Here is a 20,196-nt window from a genome sequence, read left to right as displayed (position 1 = left end):
TTTATATCGTCGCCACAATATATATCGTTAAATTGCCCAGTCCTAATTTAAATACTGCAGAAGTTACACACTTCAGCTTTAAAGAAAAGAAAATTTAAAAAGCTCATACAGGTACAGCACTACATTGCTTTTTATACACTCCACTGAAGCACTTGAATGTGAATTTGAAAGATTCTGACCACTCTTGAGGCTGGCCGCTCCCAGCGACTGTGCGGTGAGCAGAGAGAGTCTGGCGCTGGAGTCCTGCAGGTAGGCCATGCTGGTCATCGGGTAGAAGTTTGCCTGCAGGGGGAGTTTAGCCATAGTTTTCCTCGGCTGCACCTGTGAAAACAGCCCAAGGCATGTTTAGAGCACTGCAGGGAGGAAACACTCCAAACTCCCCCTGTTCAATGCCCTGATAACACAGAGTGTGGGCATGTGGAGACACTTATCTGAAGGAAAAACACTGCAAAATCATGAGCGTCATTGTTTGTTTGTGTGTGTGTGTGTGTTAATGTGACTGGAAGGGAAATGTATTGGATATTCCAATGTTTTTATTCATGAGGCATTTGTTTAGGGAATTCAGCTAATTAGTTTGGACAGAAGAAAAGTACTTAATCCCGGCCAAGGCCAAAGAGACATTATCAGCTAATTGAATGCCGCACTAATTCGCCAACATACCGAAGAAATATGACAGTTAGAGTGATTTGAATTGACACTTGTTTGTTTTGGTCAGCCCTACAGCACACTCTAAACCCTGCATTTGATTAATTGTTTGTCAAAAAAAATGACATTTTCATTATGCCTTTCAAAAACAACAACTACGTGCTTTGAGCGCTATCAACTGAAATCAGACTGTCAAAACAATCACATTAACAAACTAACTCCTTTGTAGATTAGTATTACATGTCAGTAAATATAATTATTCCAACTACTCGTCCTTATTTTAGACCATGAAGTGGATTCAAGCAACTACATGCTGCTCATTATTGTTAATAGAGGTGTTTCAGCCAAACATCTGTATCGGCCGATAACTGCAGTTTTCTGAACTATCGGACATCAGATTATTTGATTGTTTATAAGCAGCCGATAATCAGCACTGATTATTTCCTGTCAAAAGGGGGTGGAAAAACACAGACAATTAGCTGACAACTCGTGCTGTGTGTGAAAGTTTCTCCTGTGTGGAATTACATTGAATGGGTGACAATGACAGCAGAGTTGCAGTTTCTAATCTTTGCACTGCTAGAATTTCAAGAGGTGAAACTACTGTTAAAACTTTCAACACAACTTATTTGATAACTCAGCTTAAAGCTCTACACAACAAGGAATATGATGAGTTTGTTAAAGCTAAAGTGGAAACTGATTCAGCTAAAAAGGGACACGTTTTATCATTCAGTCAAAAACATTTTAAAAATCACTAAGACTGCGTCCACATTCATCCGGATACATTTGAAAATGGTGTTTCGTTTTCCAAACGCTCTCTGTCCACACTCCCATTTTCAAGTGTTTTCCAAAAGTTGCTCGTCTACACGGAAACTTATGAAAACTCTTAAATCCCCTTACTGCATATGCGGAAAATCGCCGTCCCATGTACGGTCTGAAACGCAATTGTCTTTGTTTTCTGTCGCTGGACAGCAATTCAGCTGGATGATGTGACGGCAGCCATAGTGTGCCAGTACGCTCACCACACACCAGCTATTGGTGGTAGGTCCCGACCGATATTGGTGAGACACAATGCTGGAAAGTAAAATAAACAACGTCCGTCTTTTACTCTCCGTGACAACGAGCTTATAGCTAACTAGCTAACCACATAGCTACTTTCATTGTTGTCATCTGAGTGGAAGCTAATGAGTAAACATTTATTCACCAAACTGTTTTGTTCAGGATTCACAGTTTGGTACCCCCTTCAACCGAACAATTCCAGTCGTTGCATTTATAAAATGTAATATTTAAAAGTCTGGTTTTCCACCATTGAAAGTTTCCCTTGAAATTGTTTAGCAGAATGCTGTTGCCGTTTATCTTGACTCGGCAATATTAATATAGTCAGCATTTGACTGATACTAAACAGTAATACTGGTGTTTATTTAGCTATTTATTTTATTTTCATTTATTCTTTATTTTAATGGTCAGCATTTGACTGATACTAAACAGTAATACTGATGTTTATTTAGCTATTTATTTTATTCGTATTTATTCTTTATTTTAATGGTCAGCATTTGACTGATACTAAACAGTACTGTTTCATCTTTCGCCGCATGCCCAAGAGGCTGCGGGACCCAAAACTTCAACAAAAGAGTGGTTTCCTTGTTCTCTGGGTCACATGTCAGGTGCGCACGGCCGTCGTCACAACCACCGTCCACCGTCCCATTTTGGCAGGTTTGGCGCTCCTGCGTGCCCAGCTGTGGCACAAACATGCCCACACCGGGTTGGTTCCGATGGACTGCGGGGACGATGTTCTTCCTCCCCCCTCCTCAACCAATCTTATGGTGGGCGTCAGAAGCCAGGTAAGTGCTTCGATGTCTCTGGATTCAGCATGGCCACAGGGTTCGCGCCCCCTCGACATGGCGCCTCAGGCTCCGCCCCGCCGCGAGGCCCCACCCACCGGTACGTCCAATGTGATTATCCCCTTGGTCCCCCTCACCCGGAGTTTGGACGCGTGGCGGCTCACGCTTTCCCCGGACCGTCCGACTCGGCTATGCGATTCAGTTCACCAGGCGCCTGCCCAAGTTCAGTGGTGTCCGCTTCACCTCGGCGAAGGGCGAAAATGCCGCTACCTTGCGTGCGGAGATCGCTACCCTTCTACGGAAGGGTGCGACAGTTTCTCGGCTTGGAGTTGGACTCGGTCTCGATGACGGTATGCCTCACGAACGAGTGCGCACGGTCGGTGCTGAACTGTCTGAAGGCGTTCAGATAGAAGACAGTGGTTCCACTGAAACTTTTTCAGAGGCTCCTGGGGCATATGGCATCCTCAGCGGTTGCCACACCGCTCGGGTTGATGCATATGAGACCACTTCAGCACTGGCTTCAGACTTGAGTCCCGAGATGGGCATGGCGCCGCGGGATACATCGCATGGTCATCACGCCAATCTGTCACGCCTCTTCAGCCCTTGGACTGACCTTGCATTTCTACGGGCAGGAGTTCCCCTAGAGCAGGTCTCCAGGCGTGCTGTGGTTATGCCGGATGCCTCCAAGATGGGCTGGGGCACCGTATGCAATGGGCACACAGCCACCGACTCCTGGACTGGCCCGCGGCTGCGTTGGCACATCAACTGCCTCGAGCTGTTGGCAGTACTGCTCGCCCTGCGGAGGTTCCGGCCGTTGATCCAGGGCAAGCACGTGTTGGTCCGGACAGACAACACGGCGAAGGTAGCATACATCAACCGTCAAGGCGGTCTACGCTCCCGTTGCATGTCACAACTCACCCGCCGTCTCCTCCTCTGGAGTCAGCAGTGCCTCAAGTCACTACAGGCCACTCACATCCTGGGCGACCTCAACACCGTAGCAGATGTGCTGTCACGACAGTTTACGCTCAGGGGAGAGTGGAGACTCCACCCCCAGGTGGTCCAGCTGATTTGGAGTCGATTCGGTCGAGCACAGGTAGACCTGTTTGCTTCCTGGGAATCCTCCCACTGCCCCATTGGTACGCCCTGACTGAGGCACCCCTCGGTATAGGCACACAGCTGGCCCCCTGGACTACGCAAATACGCGTTTCCCCCAGTAAGCCTACTTGAACTTGTTACTTGGACGATCTACTTGTTCTCGGACCGCACGCTCCTCGTGAAAGCCCCCCCCCCCCCGAGGATTTCCCTGAGGAAGGACCTTCTTTCTCAGGGACGGGGCACCATCTGGCACCGCAACCAGACCTCTGGAATCTCTGGCCCTTGGACAGGACGCAGAAGACCTAAGTGGCCTACCGATCACTCAGGCTAGGGCTCCCTCTATGAAGCGCCTGTATGCCTTGAAGTGGCATCTGTTCATTAAGTGGTGTTCTTCCCGACGCAAAGACCCCCAGAAGACCTCCTGCAGGAGAGGCTGGAGGGGCGGCTGTCCCCCTCCACCTTGAAGGTGTATGTATGCCCTCATACCCTCGTGGGACCTCTCTGTAGTCCTTCGGGGTCTATGGGGTGCTCCCTTTGAGCCCGTGGAGTCAGTTGAGCTTAAGGCACTCTCTTTGAAGACTGCCCTCCTGACTGCGCTCACTTCCAACAAGAGGGTAGGGAACCTGCAGGCGTTCTCTGTCAGCGAATCATGTCTGGAGTTCGGTCCGGGTTACTCTCACGTGATCCTGAGACCCCGACCGGGCTATGTGCCCAAGGTTCCCACGACCCCGTTTAGGGATCAGGTGGTGAACCTTCAAGCGCTGCCCCAGGAGGAGGCAGACCCAGCCTAGGCATTGCTGTGTCTGGTGCATGCTTTATGCATCTATTTGGATCGCACGCAGAGCTTTAGAAGCTCCGAGCAGCTCTTTGTCTGCTTTGGCGGACAGCGGAAAGGAAGCGCTGTCTCCAAACAGAGGATCGCTCACTGGGTCGCTGACGCCATCGTGATGGCATATCACGCCCAGGACGTGCCACCCCCCGTGGGGCTACAAGCCCACTATACTAGGAGTGTAGCAGCCTCCTGGGCCCTAGTCAGTGGCGCCTCTTTGGCAGACATCTGCAGAGCAGCGGGCTGGGCAATACCCAACACCTTTGCGAGGTTCTATAATCTCGGGGTTAAGCCGGTTTCGTCCCGTGCGTTGTCAGGCCCGAACAGGTAAGTTCCGGGACAGCTGGCCGGGTGTACCACTTGCACCCCTCCCATGAGGTGAAGACATGTGCTTTTGACTCCCAGTCATGTTCACAAGTTGTGATCCCTGGATGACTTTCCTCCTTAGCCCAGTGGTGGACAAGTTTGCGGAGAAACTCGCTGCCAGCCCAGTACGTGTGCTAATTAGGCCCTGTACTGAGGTAGGAGCTCCACATGTGGTGGTTCCCCGTAGGTGACCCCATGTGATATCTTCCACTAAATCGTTTCCCTGTCGGTAAACTGCGTCTTCCTTGGGCGAGGCCCCTCTGCCCCAGGTCACCATGTTTGTAAAAACACTTCCCCCCTCGGGTAGGACATACCATGGGACTTCTCCATATGACATACTTCTGACAAGACTCGGTAAGACCATGTGATGTATTTCCACTCAAAATACCCCCCTACCACCCCCCCCTTTTTTCTCTGGGTGGGGTGTGGTCTCCGCGGTGTCTTCCCCTTGGGAGTGACACCCCCCCGACATTTACGGCCCCCAGTCGGTTAACAAATTCCACTCTTTTTGGGGAGAAAAAACAGAGTAAAAGAGGCCACGGCTGGGCTAGCCTGTCCCTATTTGTTGGGCAGTCGACTTGTTACCGAAGGACCGTCCGATGCTCATAAGAGTGTTGGGGGAGGTTACGTGACAGCCTGGTGCACTGGCAACGAGGCACACAGCGGTCTGCCCATCTCGCATCACCAGTCCACGTAACACAGTTCAGCTAGTTGTGGCATTTTGTATAGGGACCCCTAGTGTCACTACATCGACACAACATCTAGTGAGCGACAGGTAGGGAACGTCCTGGTTACTTTTGTAACCTCTGTTCCCTGATGGAGGGAACGAGACTTTGTGTCCCTCTTGCCACAACACTGAACAACCCGCTGAAATGGCCGGGACCTTGTCTTGGCTCCTCAGCACAAAACCTGAATGAGTGGTTGCATACCAGCTCCTTTTATACCCGTATGTCCAGGGGAGAGGCATGCAAATTCCACTCGCCAATTCCCATTGGCCTTTTTTCAAAAAGCAGAGGTGTTTGGGGCTCCCAAGAGTGACCCCTGGTGTCACTACATCGAAACAATGTCTCATTCCCTCCAACAGGGAACGGAGGTTACAAAGTAACCAGGACAATTTTCCCTCTCTAAAATCGGTATTGGTCTCAAAAATCCCATATCGGTCAGACTCTAACTGGTGGAGAGGAGAGAGTGGAGTGATAGAGCCAATTAATGGATGGGGATTATTAGGAAGCCATGATTGATAATGGCCAGTGTGGGGAATTAGAAGATCTTGATTGTTTTAGGTTGAATGGATCACATGACTGCATCACATGACAATAAATATGTAATCGTTCTTTGTTTTCTCCTATCCACATTACAACGTGAAGATGCAATTTTAAAATGTATCCACTTGGGAGAGCTTTGTCTAAAAGCTCTGTTTTCGCTGTCAAAAACACTGTCTCATTTTGGAAGGCCAAAACGTAGAAAAAACAACAGAAACAATACGTTTTCAAACAGAAACGTACTAGAGTGGACATGGCCTAAATCTTTCCAATTTAATGTGAGCCTAACAAGAGGCTATTCAGAATTCAGTTAAATTGAGTTAATAATGTGCTTTTTGATTCAGAGTTTTGTTTATAACTGAAACCAGTTACTCTGACACCTGGAAGACACACAAAAGTTATTTACATTCCCTTCGAAGCTGTTATGAATGCGTTTCGCTTTCATTCAGCTATGCAAACTTTGATCAGAAATGTATGAAAATTCACAACAAACAAGAAATCAAAATGGCTGTGATTTTTATCAAGCTTTGTCACAAAGCCACTAAACAGTGCCACTTTAGTGCGTGGTATTTCAGTACAAAACCCTCTGTCTTATTCACGAACCACCTGCAATACAGCTTAAGTAGGCTCAAAATGTGCTGGAATAGCGCTACAAGTGCTTAAATTTAAATCACTGTCATTCTTTTCAGTGCAAACATGCTGCCATTCTATTAGGGCTGGGGATTGCCACAGAACTCCCGATTTGATATTAAAGCAATATTTATTTGCCAATTTGATATGTATTGCGATTTTTAAAGTATTGTGATTCTATAAGTATTGCAAGTTGATGTTTTGATATATTTAGCTGAGTTGACTCTTTTTCTCAGAAAGAAAGGTTGCGGCTGCGCAACATGTAGTTCACGGCAGTTTGATGAGCCTTTTTACTGCCAAACTATTTATTAAGGCAGTGTTAGCCAGAACCTGCAGAATGACTCCTGACAAATATTCTCCACAATAAACCTGTGGATTATACATAAAAACAGGAACATTATTACTAACAGCAGGGGATTTGACATCCGACAGTGATCAAGCGGTGCATTAATGAGACGAAACTTCTCTGAGAAAATCTTTTCGTGTGGAACTCTGCAACAAATATAGCTTCCTATGTATATTTATCAATCATTGTATTAGCATTAAGGTAAACCTGTAATTTATTTTCAATTAAATTACATAAAAAAAAGATTTTTCAACAGGAAGATGATTTTAAATCGTTTGTCTCAAGAATCGCGATTTGTATCAGAATTGATTTTTTTCCACCCCTACTTTCTATGCAAAATTCGGCTTACTATATAATGTGTCTTATTCAAGTCAGTGCTATTTTCTAAGGTTTTTGGTGCATAAAAACTGATAATTCTCATACAACATTTGTCTACTGTTGGGAAAAGAGTTTAAAATAGAATAGCTTTTTTTATACCAGGTGCGATACGACAAGTTTCCAGTTATTCCAATTTGCATGTACACAATGAAAGCGTAAATACTTCATGACGCCACACAATCTCAGCCAATCAGAACATAACTGATTAAATTTTCTTGGTCGCTCATTAGGGAAGCAATGGCTTTATCGCCTGTCCCTTGGACACATGCTGAAGTATATGTGTGTTTCAAGTAGAGAGAAAAAGGGATATACTGAGGCCTTACCTGGTAACCATTGAGGTCGGTAAAGAATCGATCCTCACTATCCAGATCCGATGTTATCCTCATTGCAATTTCACGGTTGAATTCGCCCCTTATATCTACAGTGTTATAGATCTCAACAGACTGGCCCTCTACACCTGAGAAAGAGAGACAGAGAGAGAGGGGTCAAAAAAAGATCTGAAAGAGCTATGACAACAGAGGGGAGAGACTTATCTGTTTCCTGTATTACTGTAGTTTTGATAGCACCACAATTTTCAGTGAAATCAACCTATGAATGTCTTGCATATAGTTGTCTCTGTTTATTAAGATGGGATAAGAGAAAGTATTTTAACATGGATCACAGACTTAAAGCTGTAGTGTGTCATTTTTTTAATCTGTACTATCAGTACTTCAGGGATCAAAAAAATAAAACAAAAAACACTTCTTTATTGAGTCATTAGGCTGATGAACAAAAATGTTGGAAAATGTCAGTAATACACAAAACAACAGCTCATTTACTGTTTGACATTAGGCACACATCATCACATACAAAATAAGACAAAATCAGACAAAATTGTACATTTGCCAGCAGCACTCAGTTTGTTTTCTTTTTTACTTCAGGAATTTGTTTTGATGTTTCATTCTCAATGGCGTCCCCTGGCCAAAGCCGAAAGAGAACATGAGGAATTACATTTATAAAAGCATAGTGAATATATATCTGGATATGTCTTCAGAAATGTTGCAAAATACTATATTTCTAGGTTAGACTAATTAATCATTTGGGAATAAAATATATTTATTTCATTTCATTTAATGAAAATAAATTCCTTAAAGGTAGGTAGCATGCTCTGTAAAGCAACGCAACCATGAAAACAAGGTTATGATAGTATAAAGTAGGAGAGCTTTAAACATTTTCAACATGACCGTGTCTTCATTAACCCTAGTTATTAATCTTTGCCAAAGTCATCCCGCATGCTACAGACATGAACACCTCAAATCATTTGGCTTGTTAAGGAGAGATGTAATGTTATTTTTTTCAAGCAATACTTTTGATTTCTGCCTGCCAGACAATAAACAGGCAAAAAACTCCTATAGACCCGAGCCATATCTAGGAACCAGACTATCATAAGCTGCGTTCCACTGTCGGGCCAAATGAGGGCGTGCTAGTCCAAGCCAGGGCCAGTTGCGTTCCCACAGTCACTTCTGGGCTTCAGCATGCCTCTTCGGAACTTCCTCGAAGCCAACGGCCATGCGCCTTTGGCCTGCCAATTACCCTTGGGCCAAAGAAGGGCAACTGGGAACTGAGGTGGGGTCAATGTCAAAGGCGGAGTTTAGCTGAGTCAGGTCTCGCTTTCCACCAAGCAAAGACCAAAATAAGTAAACAGATGGCAGCTTCAGTCTCCACCATGTTCATTTTGAGGGCTAGCTAGTCTCAAGGGTCTTATACCTCAGCTTGAGCTTCCCTCTTGCTTGTAAACCAAATGGGTGTATGACACTGGCACCAAGGCGGCTTAATAAGGGTGGGTTTTAGGTTTTTAGTGGTCTATTGGCCCGATGGTGGGAATGGTCTCGGGGTCGAGGTCTGAAGCTGAAGCAGTTGATAGCCCTGGCCTTCACTGGCCTGATAGTGGAAACGTGACTATTGAGACTCAGCGGTGGGTTCTCTTGACTTGGTTAAACAAGTACGACCCTAGTAACAACCCAAAACCAATGCCCATGCCTGCCATGGCCAACGAGCTGGAAGCTTCGTCCGTCACAGAGCCTGCTTGCCAGCCTTGTCCATCCCAGAGCCTGCATTGCCAGCCTCGTCCGTCTGCCTGCATTGCCAATTTCGACCTCCTAGAGGAGGATGAGGAGAAAGGCTTTCGTTTCCAAGTCTCTGCCCATGTACACGACCACGGAGGTCGTTTCCAAGTCTCTGCCCATGTTCATGACCACGGAGGTCGTTTCCAAGTCTCTGCCCATGTTCATGACCACGGAGGTCGTTCCTAAGTCTCAGCCCATGTTCATGACCACAGAGGTCGTCTCCGAGTCTCTGCCCATGTACACGACCACGGAGGTCGTTTCCGAGTATCTGCCCATGTACACGACCACAGAGGTCATTTCCAAGTCTCTGCCCATGTTCACGACCACAGAGGTTGTCTCCGAGTCTCTGCCCATGTACACGACCACGGAGGTCGTTTCCAAGTCACTGTATATGCCCACGACCACGGAGGTCGTACCCGAGTCTCTGTCTACACCCATGACTACAGAGGTCGTTCCCGAGTCTCAGTCCATGCCCACGACCACAGAGGTCATTCCCAAGTCTTTGTCTACACCCACGACCCCAAAGGTCGTTCCTGAGACACAGTCCATGCCCACGACCACAGAGGTCGCTCCCAAGACTCGGCTCATGTTCACAACCACTGAGGGTTGTTCCCAATCATCCAGGACTCTTAGTCTCGAGCCTACCATGGCTCCGCTACCATGGCTTCGTCCCTTGAGCCTCCCATAGCTGTCACAGCCATGCCAGAGTCAGCTCCAGGCCATGTCACAGCCACGCCAGAGTCAGCTCCAGGCCATGTCACAGCCACGCCAGAGTCAGCTCCAGGCCATGTCACAGCCACGCTAGAGTCAGCTCCAGGCCATGTCACAGCCATGCCAGAGTCAGCTCCAGGCCAAGTCACAGCCACACCAGAGTCAGCTCCAGGCCATGTCACAGCCAAGCCAGAGTCAGCTCCAGGCCATGTCACAGCCACGCCTCAGCCTGCTCCATGCCATGTCACAGGCCGTCCGCCTGATCTGCTCTGGTCTCCCTGGTCTCCTGGCCGTCCGCCTGATCTGCTCTGGTCTCCCTGGTCTCCTGGCCGTCCGCCTGATCTGCTCTGGTCTCCTGGCCATCCACCTGATCTGCTCTGGTCTCCTGGCCGTTCGCCTGATCTCTCTGGTCTCCTGACCATCCGCCTAATCTACTCTGGTCTCCTTGGTCTCCTGGCCCTCCACCTGATCTGCTCTGGTCTCCCTGGTCTCTAGGCCTGCCTCAGTTCCACGGTCCATGCCCGCCTCATTTCCACGGTCCAGGCCCGCCTCATTTCCACAGTCCAGGCCCGCCTTCACGCTCACGCCTGCCATGTCAAGTCGCCACAGCGAAAAAATATACTTGACCCACCCAATCACGATTCAATTTCAAATGTTCACTGTCCAATAGATGTGTTTCTGAAGCATGGGAACTGTTGCTTTATCCTTTTTTTTAAAAAGTCAGTTTTTTTTCCTTTTTACCACGTGCCCTAATCCCTTAACATTCCATATCATAAACCTAGTCCAGCTCTGCATAAAAATGAGATATGAAGAAGTAATAGACTGCTAATGTAATATTAGAAAAAACAAAACAAAAAAAAAACAATAAAAATGTCTGATGGGTTTTTAACATCAAGGAACAAGTAACAAAAGAAAAACATCCCCGGTTCTGTCCTCAAACAAAAGGGCCAACCAAATACCCTTGAACCTAGGTCTCTGTACCCCATTGGTCTCAAGCAAAGAATAACTATACCTGTTACCAACATAAGGTTCAGAAAATTACCCATTGTGAGAAACGCAAACGTTAATCTGCTCCAGTAAAGTCTAACCATTAATATTATCCCGGAAAACTCGCACAGGAAAGAATGTATATAATATATAAAAAATATATAAAGTCAGTGATGTAACATAACCGAATCTGCCATTCTGAACAGATTAGAAATAAGTATATGACATATGAGGTCCCGGGGAGGTTCAAGCTACTTTCCTCCAAATATGATAGAGGTGATATAAAACTGATAAGAATCCCTTTATCACTTAGCTTAAAAAGTCTCTACGAACTCCTTCACTGCAGTCGGAGTGCTGAAAATACGAAGCTCCGACTCGTGGAGACAGCGCAGCTTGGCAGGGTATGCAAAACCACGGAACATCTTGCGATCAACTAGGATCTTCCTCACCGCATCGAATTCCCGGCGTTTCCTTATCACTTCCACTGAGAGATCTTGAAAGAAACGCAGCTGCTTGTCCTCGTAAGCAATCTGCCGTTTTTTCAACGCTGCCTGTAGAATGCGCTCTCTGTCCGTGTAGCGCAAAAATCTGACCAGTACACTCCGTGGTGGATCGTTAACTACTGGAATAAGTGCAAGCGATCGGTGTGCTCTCTCAATTTCAAGATTGAGATCAGAAGGGAGGCCAAGCCATGTTGGTATCATTTCTCTCAGAAATTGAGCGAGCGGGGTAGATCCCTCAGCTTTTTCAGGTAAACCGACAATTCACAGATTTTTACATCTTCCGCGGTTCTCTATGTCATCCACTTTGGCTTGAAGCTGTGTCACCATTTTAACCAATGTAGAAAGCTCACCCTTGCGGGCCCGTAGAGTATCTTCTGCGGTAGAGATTCTGTTTTCAGCTTCCATTAAATGAGATTCGCTCGAGGAAACTCTTTGTTACAAGTTGAATAAAGTCTCGTGCACTGCAGAAACAGAGGTGGATATAGCATCGAGATGATTTTCAATAGCGCCAAAACGACCATTAATGAAAGCGCTTGTATTTCATTAAAAACTGGGTTTATTTGTTCCGTTGAGGATGAAGATGTTTCTGCTGATGCAGTTTGTTTCTTCTTTTTCTGTGATCGAAAAGTTGCGAAAAGTGGAAAATCTTTTGGATCTCGAGTTTCAGACATGTTAGCTGTATGCCAAGCCTTTTAAACACAAGATTCTTTGATTTAAACCAAAGAGAGTAGCAATTTATTAAACAATCAGGAGCGGAGCTAGGATTTAAGTGGCCATCTTCTCAAGCGTCCACGAGTGCCCCTGGATGGCCCTTTTTAATTGTAAGTGCTATATAGACACCAAGAAAGTTGTTCTTTGTGCGTAAATGGTGCTTGTTGTTATTTTCGTGGTTGCTGTTATTTTGTCATATTTGGGTCATGGTACAATGCCCATGTCCCCAGATGAAGTATGAAACACCACAAAAATAACGACTGTATAATATCTATTTCAAATAAAAAATTATTTTAGATCTTTTATAACTGTGAACAACCTAAGGAAAAATCAAGCATTTTCTAGGAACATATTCAAAAATCAAGCATTTTCACAACTTTCAAAACTCTGTACGAACCCTGTATAAAAAGCACTCAAATATTTTGAGTTTGCTATTCACAAGAAGCATCTGCTGACGTGGACCATGCCTCGACAAAATACAGCTCAGAAGACCTACGATCAAGAATTGTTGCTTTGCATAAAGCTGAAAAGGGTTACAAAAGCTATCTCAAACAGTTAGACAAATTGTCTATAAATAGATAAGATTTAGTACTGTGGCTACTCTCCCTAGAAGTGGCCGTCCAGCCAAGATGACTCAAAGGGCACACTGCAGAATGCTCAATGAGGTAAAAAAAAAGAACCCTAGAGAGACAGTTTAAGACTTGAAGGAATCATTGGAACTGAGTCTATATGGAAAACATTAAACAGGCATGGTGTCCATGGCAGGACACCATGAAGGAAGCTGCTGCTTTCCAACAAAAACATTGCTGCGTGCCTGAAGTTTGCCAAAGACCACCTTGATATATGGAGGATGAGGACTGCCGTTATTAAAAATATATAAATATATAAATATATTTGCAAATAAATGTAAAAAAAATGAAAAGGTGTACATATAAACACTTAAATGTTAAAATCTGACATACATAAGCATATATACTTTTATTTATGTATAATTGTATTAATTTATTTCCACATTTATTTACTCCCTTAATTATTTATTTCCAAATTTATTTATTTCTACATTTATCTGTCCGTATGGTAATGAGGGGGTGTGCTTTATCCCTGAGGCATAGCAGTCGAACTCAGAGTGCTCCAGAGTGGCGCTTGGAGGCCACAGTGACATCTTGTGGTTGACAATTTAAATACAATTAAAACATAGTCACAGATGGGTGTGGGCGTGCCTTAAGAGATTGTAAAATGTACTTGGCTGTGAGATGAGCGAGTTTAATGAGAAATTAATATCTGTATTGAATGAATGTCTTAGAGGTCTTATATTGAAATCTTATATCACTACTGTTTAACAAAATTTATATCTCTGTACAGACTAGGGCTGCCCCCTAATAGTCGACCAAATGTTAGTCGATGAGAAGAGTCTTGGTCGACCAGGTTTTGATTGGTCGGTTGGTCACGTTCAAACCGATGAACACCGGTATTACCACTGGTTGAACGCTAGGGGTAATTTTCGTTAAGAAGGGTTAGGGTTAAGCCTACACAAAGGAAGACATCTTGATTTCAAACTTCGAACTTTATTTTTTATTTATATTAACTAAAAATTCAAATGAAACTGGAAAAAAATTAAGTGCAATTAAAATGTGTGTTGTTCAACTTTTTGAAAGATGGCTTTACAACAGTTGTGAAGGGCAACATCTCTCTGGCAAAGAACCTACATCATCTGTGCATTCTCTACTGGTTGGGTATTTCGTTGTCCGGGAAAATACATCATGTGTGTGAATAAATTTGTTTTGTTCCCTCCTTCACGATATATATATATATATACATACATATACACTGGTGGCCAAAAGTTTGGAATAATGTACAGATTTTGCTCTTATAGAAAGAAATTGGTACTTTTATTCACCAGTAGCATTCAACTGATCACAATGTATTTTCAGGACATTAATAATTTGAAATAAAAAAAAATTCAGAACTTCTTAAACTACTTCAAAGAGTTCTCATCAAATAATCCTCCACATGCAGCAATGACAGCTTTGCAGATCCTTGGCATTCTAGCTGTCAGTTTGTCCAGATACTCAGGTGACATTTCACCCCACACTTCCTGTAGCACTTGCCATAGATGTGGCTGTCTTGTCGGGCACTTCTCACACACCTTACAGTCTAGCTGATCCCACAAAAGCTCAATGTTGTACATGAAACTGGTGTTGAGCGGGTAGAATTCAATGAAGCTGTCAGGTGAGGACGTGTGAGACATCTGTTTCTCAAACTAGAGACTCTGATGTACTTATCCTCTTGTTTAGTTGTACATCTGGCCTTCCACATCTCTTTCTGTCCTTGTTAGAGCCAGTTGTCCTTTGCCTTTGAAGACTGTAGTGTACACCTTTGTATGAAATCTTTTTTTTTTTTTGGCAATTTCAAGCATTGTATAGCCTTCATTCCTCAAAATAATGATTGACTTATGAGTTTCTAGAGAAAGCTGTTTCTTTTTTTTACATTTTTGACCTAATATTTACCTTAAGACATGCCAGTCTATTGCATACTGTGGTAACTCAAAAACAAACACAAAGACGATGTTAAGCTTTATTTAATGAACCAAATAGCTTTCAACTGTGTTTGATATATTGGCAAGTGATTTTCTAGTACCAAATTAGCAATTTAGCATGATTACTCAAGGATAAGGTGTTGGAGTGATGGCTGCTGGAAATGGGGCCTGTTTAGATTTGATCAAAAATGACTTTTTTCAAAAGTGATGGTGCTGTTTTTTACATCAGTAATGTCCTGACTATACTTTGTGATCAGCTGAATGCCACTTTGGTGAATTAAAGTACCAGTTTCCTTCTGAAACAGCAAAATCTGTACATTATTCCAAACATTTGGCCGCCAGTATATGTATATATATATATATATATATATATATATATATATATATATATATATATATATATATATCGCAATATCCAATTACGTCATTAACCCCCTGGGCTAAGGGATTGGTGAATATTCTTGCTTTAGAGATTTTGCATTGAAAATTAAATTAATTTATTTAAAAAACTAAAAACTTAAATCAAATACATTTCTAAATTCAAACTGCACTCCAAACTAAATGAAAAAGCAATTAAAATAATGAAGTGATCAAAAAAATTGTATATATATATAAGTAACCACCTTTCCATTTACCGTCAGATGAGTATCCTTCTAAACATGCAGGCGGAAAATGAAGACATAAAAACAATTACAAATGTAAAATTAATAATAATAATGATGATAATAATCACTGAAATATAAATCATGGTTCGAGGTGAACGTGTTTTTGTATTATTTTATGATTTAATCACAGATGTATAGGCTGCAGAGCTGTGGTCACAATGAACAGGGGCGGGTTAACGATTTTTGAGGCCCCAAGCAACCGACCAACCCGGGGCCCCATTTTGAAAAATGTTGCTTAAAAAATTACATAAAATTGATTTTAAATCATAATTTTAAATTCATCCTATCAGCCGTTGTAGCCAAGTACATTCAAAATGTTTACTGAAACATAAAAATCTAGTTAAAGATAATTAATTCATGTTTTCCAGTTTTCCACAATACAGTGATAAAAAAACAATATTTACCTACATATATTTTTACAAAACACTCTTTTGTTTTAATGAACTGGGTGTGCAAAACCTACTACACTCGCTAACATTTTGGAATTCAGTTTTTATTTATTATTATTATTATAACAAAAATTATTTATTGTTGTCCAGTTTGTCATTATAATTTGATACTGGTATTATTATTATTACTTTGAGGATTTGTTGTATACAATAGTAATATATTTCTGTCTTATTTAATTTACTTTCACCAGGAGCTTATATTCTGACACTGCAGTGTTGTTCACCATGTTGCAAAAGGCTGTATTTTATGTTAGCATCGTAGGCAACATTCGTTACAGTATTGTAACAGTAGACATACAAGGCATGGCGGCTCCTCAGCACACTAGAGCAGAAGAAAAAATGTTTTTGCCATTTATCAAGCAATGAAACTTTGCTTGGTGCAGAACAATCTGGAATAATGTTAAACATTGTAACAGTCACCCCTTTGCAACCTGAACTTTAAGGTTAAGAACTTTAAGAATGTTAAATCTTTGTGGCACATGTGCTAAAAACAATCTAGACGCAGTGCATTCTAGACGCAGCGCAACGAATGAAACAGAACGCAGGTGTCTCAACATACATTTTTGAAACCTGAAGTTTTGTGCCGGTCCTGTGAAACAGTGAGACGCGGTTCAGGAGGTATGGATGTTCATCCAGCGCCTGTTTACATTGGAAACAATGTAAAAACAAAGTAGACGAGGGCAAAAAATATGTTCGGTATGAAGATCCCTAACTCATCCGTTCGCGCATATCTGTGAGTGAGAGCGCGTGGGCGAAACAAGTTCGGAAGCCCTGTATATTTTTTTCATAAATTACAAACCCGAACTTGAAGTCCTACTTGAAAAACTGACCCAACCCGGTGGACCTCTAACGTCTTCCACACTGGGCACGTTTGCTGCGGTCCGATTCCGAGTGCGATTGTTCCCGGTGCCCCCCGCAGTGTTGGTCTGGTTTCACACTCACTTGATTCTATCGAACCCCGGTCCATTTGCGTTCATCTTACGTCATCACAAACACGCATGGAGAACACAACGCGACTCATCATACATTTATTATATTTTTTTTGGTGCCATTATGCACATCAGAGTGAACGACAACTGCGTATATGTGCGCTTCATGGTGTAACTCATCAGATGTCCAGGGGAAGGCGGCTTGCTGCTGCTCGCAAACGGCGTTTTTTTGAGGAGACAGCTGATTGCAAGGAATTCATTTGTATCTTTGTTTACACTGCACGCTTACGCTCGTGTCCAATGTGAAGTTATCGCCACTGTCATCTCCTGTTATACCCTGTATTTATAACCTATAATAGTATTTATATATAGTATTTATAAAGTGTATAGATAGATAGACAGACAGACAGACAGTATTTATAGTGTTGTATGTCATTATGGAGTATTTACTTTTTTTTTTGGGACTTTCAGGAATGTGTGGATCCTTGTGTGTTGTCGAAACTAATGATGTCGTCATCGGCTAAAATGCATGCGCAGGTTACTTTACTTCCTGAACGAGTGTGCACCCGAGTCCAAGTTGCTTTCACATTCACACGAATCGCGTTACAGTTCCATTGCAACCGAACTCAAATTATTTGTAATATTAATTTGATAATAATAATAGCCTAATAATAACAATAATAATCATTTAATAGATTAATGGGAAAACGAACAAAATATCGTCTTGACATCGTCAAAGGCATCAGCTATTGGTGATCACTCTGACCATCATCGATCCCTGAGATCATCATCTGTCGGCAAAACCCAAATGTGCATTTCTCTCTATAAATTAACACAATGTTCAGACAGTCTTCTTGCTGGTTTTTCTGACACATTCAGAATCATTACTGCTTTTGCCGGTGTCGCTGCGGCTCGCTTCGTGTGTGTGCTTGTAAAATTTATATTTTAAAGGCTCATTATTACGGTTTAGTATTTCTTTGTAATGTAGAACAGTGTTAGCAATGTTACTTATAACATTCTTTCTCAGCCCTGGAACTCAAACCATTTTCTGATGCCCCCCCCCCCCCAAAAAAATATATATTTAAGTAATTCAATTAATATCATAAACGTGCGACAACTAGTCGCATAAATTAATGACTACTAGTCAACTAGGAAAATATTTGGTCAGGGGCAGCCCTAGTACAGACTCTTTTAAAAATCCCAGCAGGGATTTCTAAAATGCCCAGGACTCTGCTGACAATCTGAACAAAAATTGCGACTCAACAGTTCTGATGACAGACACTTTTTACACTGTCAAAAGCAGGGTGTGCATGTGAAATGATCCAGTATAATATTTAATGCAAACGTGCGGATGTTGGCGATAGGAGCTTGCCGAATAGGTATAGTTGAACTAGGCAGCTTGGCTCAGCGAGGGTGGCAAAAGGGCGGAGGAGAGAGAGAGAGTGACGCACGGCTATTCATTTGGAATTATCACTGCCAGATCAACATGTTATTAACCTACTGTAACCAAACTACTCTCCTTCGGTCTATCCGCCCTCTCTCTCCACTTTACAGTAGGTGTCCACTGGTGTGGAAGAGAAAATCCGCTCAATGCCCATTCACAACGCTACACAGCTGCTGCTTTGGGGCGCGTCTGTAACATGTACAGCAAGTGTGTATTGTCTACCACATTGCTTTCCGTATACTACACGGTCAATAAAATCATCATGTATATGCAAAATTATGGGAAAGAATATAAATATATTTACACGGGAATGACAGGAATTAACATATCACACGCTGTAAAGTTGCGCACAGCTGATATTCAACAAGATGCGCAATGTGCCCGCCAAGGACACGCACCGTTAAGGCATTTTACGTGGCACACAGTAACCGAGTAATTGGAGAGAGGCAATAGGAGGCAAAACAACTGAAATGCTTAAAATACAATGCGTATATGTATTCGCCAATATTCTTTTCCAATATACTGGATACTGAGATACTGATTACTAGAGAGTCTTTCATTCAAACAGATCTCACACATGCATTTGTCTTCTCCATACAGTAGGCCTACAGTATCCAGTGAAACACTAACACAACCTCTCATACTCCAGGGCTCTAGACTGCGACCAACAGTCAATATCATCATCCTATGTGCATTTACAGTTTAATTGTACCAGAACCGATGATGTTATAAATATAACTGACACGTGTGCAGATAACTGAAATGTCTGAATATATGATCAAAGATAAAAAAGTGTTTTTATCCCTGCTTCATCGCTGCTTGACTTTGGCGAAAATAAGCTGTGTCACTTAAAAGATAAAACATTATTGAAAGAAAAATTACATTTTGGCTCTGGTAATTAAACAGCAGTATCACCTTTTCAAGATTTATAAATAGAAACAAAAATTTAGCCGACTTTTGCCAAATCCCACAGCACAGGACAATGAAGGTAAATGGAATTTTGGTCAAAACATGGCGGCACAGTCATATAGTGATGCCACATGAAACAGGTCAGTATACCTTGCTGTTAAATTTACAGTTGCATACCAACTCAAAATCAATTCCTTACAATTGAATGAGCACTTCAGTGGGGCAAAATATGCAATATTATAATAATATCACTTTTATTTTTAGTTTCTAAATTTTTCATTTTATTGGCCCCAGAACCCCACCCTACACTGGTGCTACCAAATGAGGTGTTGGTGCCACCACCCTAAACACAAAAGTCTAAATACAAGATATAAACATTTAGAAGCCATAGTTGCAACAAACATTAAAGATATACTCTCACACCCTAATGTAACCTATTAAAATTTAATAGAGCCATAGTTTTAGTATAATAATATTTATATTTATCTAATATACTATTATTAATACAGTTAGTGTTACCATAGTAAATTCATGATAATTTTTAAAGGGTGCTGATGTGTGAAAAAAGACTGCTAATTTATATACACTGATCAGCCACAACATTACAACCACTGACAGATGAAGTGAATAACATTGATTATCTCATTATAATGGCACCTGTCAAGGGGTGGGATATATTAAGCAGCAAGTGAACAGTCAGTTCTTGAATTTCATGTGCTGGAAGCAGGAAAAATGGGCAAGTGTAAGGATCTGAGTGACTTTGACAAGGGCCAAATTGTGATGGCTAGACGACTGGGTCAGATCATCTCCAAAACGGCAGGTCTTGTGGGGTGTTCCCGGTATGCAGTGGTTGGTACC

General features: G+C 42.7%; 1 protein-coding gene across 4 annotated transcripts in view; it reads right to left on the bottom strand.

The window, feature by feature from the left end:
* The window catches only part of LOC127426773 (alpha-mannosidase 2-like), a 120,290-nt gene that overhangs the window by 27,565 nt on the left and 72,529 nt on the right, over window positions 1-20,196 (bottom strand). For all 4 annotated transcript variants that reach the window (XR_007894862.1, XM_051673798.1, XM_051673820.1 and 1 more), the window contains exons 17-18: window positions 7,713-7,846; window positions 180-321 (exon numbers count right to left, since the gene is read on the bottom strand). Coding sequence is in view for 3 of the 4 variants with exons in the window: in XM_051673798.1 (XP_051529758.1) it covers window positions 180-321; window positions 7,713-7,846 (276 nt within the window). In the remaining variant the exon portion in view is untranslated. The remainder of the gene's footprint in view (window positions 1-179; window positions 322-7,712; window positions 7,847-20,196) is intronic.

Source organism: Myxocyprinus asiaticus, chromosome 3, assembly GCF_019703515.2.
Source record: "Myxocyprinus asiaticus isolate MX2 ecotype Aquarium Trade chromosome 3, UBuf_Myxa_2, whole genome shotgun sequence".
In the NCBI taxonomy this organism is placed as follows: Eukaryota; Metazoa; Chordata; class Actinopteri; order Cypriniformes; family Catostomidae; genus Myxocyprinus; species Myxocyprinus asiaticus.
This window is presented reverse-complemented; position numbering and strand designations above follow the sequence as displayed.